This window comes from Perkinsus marinus (assembly GCF_000006405.1).
Source record: "Perkinsus marinus ATCC 50983 genomic scaffold scf_1104296953072, whole genome shotgun sequence".
Classification (NCBI taxonomy): domain Eukaryota; phylum Perkinsozoa; order Perkinsida; family Perkinsidae; genus Perkinsus; species Perkinsus marinus.
In genome coordinates, this window is record NW_003208628.1 from 101,931 (window position 1) to 108,162 (window position 6,232).

At 44.7% G+C, this 6,232-nt stretch overlaps 2 protein-coding genes across 2 annotated transcripts; one reads left to right on the forward strand and one right to left on the reverse strand.

Moving 5' to 3' along the window:
- Positions 1-529: 529 nt before the first annotated feature.
- Pmar_PMAR015931 (hypothetical protein) lies at positions 530-2,214 on the forward strand (the record flags this gene model as incomplete). The annotated part of the gene is made up of 4 exons (XM_002776650.1): positions 530-604; positions 880-986; positions 1,580-1,699; positions 2,157-2,214. The coding sequence occupies 4 exons, from the start codon at positions 530-532 to the stop codon at positions 2,212-2,214; spliced, it is 360 nt and encodes a 119-aa protein (XP_002776696.1).
- A 1,094-nt stretch (positions 2,215-3,308) lies between these two features.
- On the reverse strand, positions 3,309-4,870 carry Pmar_PMAR015932 (hypothetical protein; the record flags this gene model as incomplete). Its single annotated transcript, XM_002776651.1, has 1 exon — positions 3,309-4,870. The coding sequence occupies one exon, from the start codon at positions 4,868-4,870 to the stop codon at positions 3,428-3,430; it is 1,443 nt and encodes a 480-aa protein (XP_002776697.1). The 3' UTR covers positions 3,309-3,427.
- Positions 4,871-6,232: the final 1,362 nt, after the last annotated feature.

A 6,232-nucleotide genomic window follows, 5' to 3' on the forward strand; every position in this document is an offset into this window, starting at 1 on the left:
TTATTAGTGAGAGAACTCCTAATCTCAGCTGAGGAGAGTGAACATATATTCCTCCAACACTGTCGGAGTCACTCGAAGACACAAAAGATTGTCCTCCAAGTCACTTCGACATTCTCGCCTCTCATTATCAAAATATGCTGAATCCAGCACACAACCGTCCGGAGAAGCAGATACGTAATCGCGTTGTAATTACACTCACATTAGATATGCATTCGAGATGGATTTACGAGCCGCGCATGATATGTGGGGCATTAATTTTGTCATATTTCGTCCACACAACGTCTACGGTCCTCATCAGAACATGTTCGATAGGTGAGTTTGTTATATGAGCAGCAAGGGATTTTGCTAGGAGTGATGCGCCTTCAAAGATATCGTGCCAGTTCTAGAAAATTTCCGAGAAAATTTTCTGAAAAGTAGAGTATCAAAGTGTGCACAGCTGGGGAAAATTTGTCAGGAAATTTTCCGAAAGAGTTGGAAGAAAAATTCCCGGCTGGATGAACTGTTTCTATTTGCCTCGTGAGCGAGTATGATGCCGTTAATCGCTCAAGGGATTTCGCTACGAGTTGTCGGCAGATGTGCCTCCGAAGGTATCACGCCTTCGTGTGTGAGCTCTCATTAATGCAACAGTATTAGTATATTGTAAAACTATAGGCGTGCAAGTTTCTAACGCAAATCCATAAAGCGTAATATTTTATCAGGTATCGAAATGTAGTGGGAATTTTCGTGAATCAAATCATCCATGGGAAGCCGTTGACGATTTTTGGAGATGGACAACAGCTTCGAGCCTTCTCTTATATAGATGATGTTGCGCCCGTCATTTCGAGAGCACCCTTAGTGAAATCTGCACTAAATGAGGTTAGATGCTAACGCTGATCATAGGGGAATATTTGCCAGGTATTCAATATCGGCGCTGACACTCCTTACAGTGTTAACCGATTAGCTCAGGAGATCTCCACTGCCATGGGGGAGGCCGATTACCCTCTCAAGTGAGCTGCAGTGTGGAGGTATTTTGAAACTATGAAAAATTCTGGGAAAATTTTTCTATAATTTTGATATACGATTGTGGTATTTATCGTCATGAATAATATTAGAGTTTCACAACCCGTTTTACGTGAAATGGTGATGAAACTCGGTGAAAAAGGCGATATTCGCGGTGATATGCAGCAGTCGTGGAATATATTTTTCACTAGTGTTTTTCATATCAGGGTGAAACTCCAGTGAATATTAAAAAACACAGTAAACCATCTCGTTGGTTTCTGTACACTTTTCGTGCCAGAATTCATATAATCATTGAGGAAAGCCAACATATATTCCCCCAACACTGCTAAGCAGCACTCCGAAGACTCCTGCTTGACATATGATCCTAGTACGTCAACTGTAGAGCCTCCGGAACGCTGATCACCTCAGTGTTGCAATAGATGTTCGTATTCTTCAGAGTTGTGAAGTTTACATACAAATTCGGGTAGAAGTGTACAGAAACCAATGAGAATTTCCACAAATGCCACCAACACATGTGGTTGACCATGTGCATATTTTCTCACCGCCGGATTACCCACTACTACTGATCTAATACTACAAGATACGAGCCGGCTCGCTTGGAGGTCGTCAATGCTGTTGCTAGTCACGAAAAGGTCCGACGGATATTCTCCCCGCCAGCGACTGTGGACCTCGCGGTTGGTCTGAAGAGAACTGTTGATTGGTAAGAGCTCTTGTCGAAGGAGAATGGTATGTCGTGCTCAGTGTTGGAGTAGGAAGATATCTTTGCTTTCCTTATTAGCTGAGCTCGGGAGGCTTCTGTAGTAGTATACAGAAACCAAGGAGAATTCTCGAAATTTCATCGGAATTTTCATTTCATCCGTTGTCCGTGATGTGCATATTTCCCCCCTCCCCTGCGCGCTCCTGCTGGTTCGTGATAGGTATAATGTGATCGGAGCGTCGTTCACACCGGTAGAGTTCGAAAGTGTTGAAGTGATTCAGCAGATGCCACCGAGTTGGATAAGACCGGGCCTTACAGAGCGCGCTATATGTCAAGGCACTAGAGTTAGTCCACGTGGTATTGGAAACGCCTTCGAAGGTGACCAGCGATTATAGAGGCATTTGAGAATTATTCTTGAGAGTTTCAGGAATGATTTCTGGACAAGAAGTACCTGTTATAGCACCACTGCTGCTACTGCTGGTCGTATTTGTGCTAATGTTGGGGTTAAGGTTATTTAAAATGGAACATGGTGATGGGAAGAGTACATGATCACGGACATTGAATATGTTCATGTTATGAAAGTGTACAGTCGTTTTGTGTTGCGTCACAGGGCCTTTCGACCGAGTTCACCGTAGTGTCTCATTCGTCAGCTAATGTGGCGGTTTTGTACATTTTACCACTGCTCAGCACACTATCCCTATTCTTCTCCGTATTAGCATTTCCGACGTCGTATGGTGATATCCTGAGATCGTTGCATCTGGTGACCTACACGTGTTGATAGCAATATGGGAGTTTCACATGAGTAGTTGGTGAAAGGCTTAGTGGGGATGAGTACTTAGGACCGCGATAGTCGATCCGGTGATCCCAGAAGGACAGAATTGTAAGACTTATCGTTGTGAAAGAGATACGAATCTCATCTCAAGGGCGACCCAAGAAACACGAGGAATGTCCTTTGTCCCATGACACAACCGAGCGTCCAGTGCCCTCATGGAGTGTGATGAGTACAGAGGTCCCATCAGCGAATGGTGTGGAGCCGACGATGTGATGAGATTGTTTTCAGGTCTTCTTTTGTGTATTTATGTTGCTAGTATATTACCAGAAGCAACTCTTAGTTACTATACTCATTGTTACAAGGAGTCTATTGTCTTCAAACTTCAATTGAAGATTAAGTGTTCTCAACGACTCGTGTATTGGTGATAAATAATACTCAATATAGCGGCGCTTTTGAGTAGGTGTAATTGCGCGCCTCAAATGATTGTTGTAGCGTGCAACCCATAGATGTTTGAGCGCTCCATGATTTCCAGCTCACCAATCAAATGGAGGACAGAGCTGTGATAAGACAGGTTAACCGATCTGTTGAGTGCAGGGATAAGAATTTCCATATATCTTTGAGAAACGACGTCCCCGCTAGGAGAATGTTCCTACTGTGATCACATTCACATGGGGAAACTGTTCGAAGAATGTGTTCCTAGCCATGCGGAAATTTCAAAATGAATTCTCCCTCAGAAAATTATGAGCTCCTGGACGAGCGCAGGGGTAAGAAACGCCAGTGTAGTCCGATCTATTGTCAGTAAGGACCCGCAGTGACCACTTGAACTCCACACGACGTAAAAAAGAAAAACTTGATATCATTGATACGATGACAACCGACGATAAAGTCGAGATTAAAAACTCGACAAGATTGTAACTATACATTGATGAGGAATACTAATAACGACCGAATAGACACGACTAAAGGATGATAGTCCCAGTTCCCCACTGCTCAACTCGCCAGTGATACACCATACGCCAGTTTAATATCTTTCTACCAACTTCGAAGTCGAAACCCGATAGGAACGACCATAGAGTTATGAGATCCTCTCTGCTAGAGGCATTGAGATCGAAGGAAACGGCCGCATCAGTCGACTTGTCCTCAGCACCAGCGGTAACTAGACTATCCGCTGAGGCAAACATCTTGCCACCCTGTGCAGTGCCTTTCGCGACTCCAGCAACAGTCATCTTCTGCCCACTACTTCCCAATTGAGTGAACGTGAGGGTGACCGCCACTTGGTCAGTGCTGGTGGCATTCCCATTGAAACAAATATTGAGGGCAAGACCGACACCAGCAGGGGTTTTCACTTGCCAAATTGTCGCACATGTCACCCCAAAGAACCTCAAACTTTCCAAGGTTTTACCACCAGGCCACGATAAAACTATATCGAGGCCTAACACACCTGTTGATGAAGGTTTATTCACATCTTGCAAAAGAAGTCCAAGTTCGACACCAAGTTTTTGCGGTTCAGCATCAATATCAATAAACAGGCATACATTAGGATCTTGTAGCGTGTTAATATCAGCCCGACATCCAGTAGGGTATTGGAACCTGTTGAGCTTGATAAGGCGCCTCCCAGGAGGAGCAGAATCAGCATAGAAGAAGTCGTACGAGCTGGTCCCTTCAACAATCGTATAGCAAGCAATAGGAGGCGGGGACTCTCCTTCATTCGGCGTGCACTCAGCGGGCTTTTGAGATTCGAAGAACTGGCGAGTTTCTTCGGTAATAACATGAGTCTTGGCCAACAAGGGATGAACATAGGGGACTGTCTTGGGGTCACCTGGGTTAGGGATGTGCTCTGTAACTTTATAGCTCTTATATACAGCGCTCAGAGCTTGCTCAACGGTCATGTCATCAGTCAGATTGGCCAAGTAATTGATACTCGTTCGCTGGACCACGATGTCACCCGCACCCGCAAGGCCCTCGATGTTATATAGAGTAGTGTTCGTCTCGTCGAGATGTAATTTCCACTTGTTCGGAGCAACTTGAGAAGCTCCTAGTAGATCGAACTCTTGCTTACCACCACCACCAGCTGGCAATCCACCGGTTGAAGTCCACACACTTTGATTCACGCCCTGTACTAGGACTAAGCCTTCATATTTCCAGTCATCGTCATTTAGTGTTCTATAGTTACCAAAGGTTTGAGATGACGTTACTTTCTCTTCTTTGATCACATAAGACTTGTGATCATAGATCTGCATGACCGTCCTCTTGGAAGGCGTAGTGACGTAGATCATGTATTGGTATGGTCGACTTGGCCATGCTACAACAGACACCTGGCCGTCCTTGACAACGTATGAGTCCTCAAGGATTGTTAAAGTCCTATCATCCATAAGGGGCAAGACCATATCAAAAGTTTCCATAGTTTGCGAGAGACCACAACTTGATTCCTTACCATTAGGTGTCTTGAATGCTTTGTTGCAATAATAGACAATCTTGGACTGAACACGCATATTAGTAGCATTGAACACGGTTGGAGGAGGTGGAGGTGTAGTGGTAGTAGTCGTCGTAGTAGTAGTGGTTGTAGTAGTAGTAGGAGTAGTAGTAGTAGTAGTCGGGCTGGTGGTGGTCTCTTTCTGTGAATAACAGAAACCACATAGAAGTGTCGAAATGAACGGAACCCTCATTTTCAACTAGAAGCTCTGCAAAAACAATGAGTCGATTTTTCGTCCATACTTCACTGTAATCACGAATCCAAACCACTGTTACAGCGGCCGCGCACTCTGTTGTGAGGGGACATATGCGCACGCGTACAGACTTTGCACGCGTCAACATCAGGATGAACTGGGTACACCAGTATCACCATCGGCTACCCGTATGGTGTCTGTAGCGGTCCAATGTAGTCGATGTACATGCAGCAAGGGAGTTCTTGATATACCTCTGGTGGGCTCGAACGAGTACTGACCATATAGTCCACTATCAAGATAGAGCTGTAGCCAGAGAAGTGAAAGAGTCGTCCTCAGTCCGGAAGTTTCAACCGCTCATCAGTGATCAATCAACAGACAGTATGTCCCATCAGACACACACTATCTCAAACCTCTTTAATGAAACTCACAGAATAACAACGTGGTAGGGAAGCTTCCAATGCAGAGTGTTCGCTGTCCGCGAATCTCAGATCTATTCCCCAAAGGAGATCTTAGTGAGGGGGAAGGAGGCGATTTCCCTGAGCCAGCTGGCTCAGACGACAACCGCAATATGAGGTTCAATATTACCGCATAAATGTGTGATTCTTTACGAAGATTTTACTATCCAAACCTATGGGGAATCCACAGTGAAGATGTGTTTCCGAAGATGTATCATACCATTTCAATGGAGTGTGTTAATGCAGCATGTCGAAGCCCGTATATCCCCTCCCCCAGGTTTTCCTCATTGCATACGCGATCTATATTAACCGGGCAGGAATGATAGATATTTTACTTATTCGACAACATGCTCAAATAATGCATCATATCAATCGAGCCACAAATTGAACTCAGAGCATCACCAACACTCCAACATGAGGAACTACGCGCAACATGAGTGAAACGTGTGCGACTAAACATATCAGTTCGATACAAAAATTCAAAATTCTTCATCCCGGGGCGTGAGTTCGGAAACATCACAGAACGCATCATGCCTGTGCTTTGCTGTATCACTTATAGGCGAAGATCTTAGAACTCAATTCATCGAGTTACCTTCTTTTTCCTGCGAAACTGCTCTCAAGATACCTTTGTGCGCCTCACCCG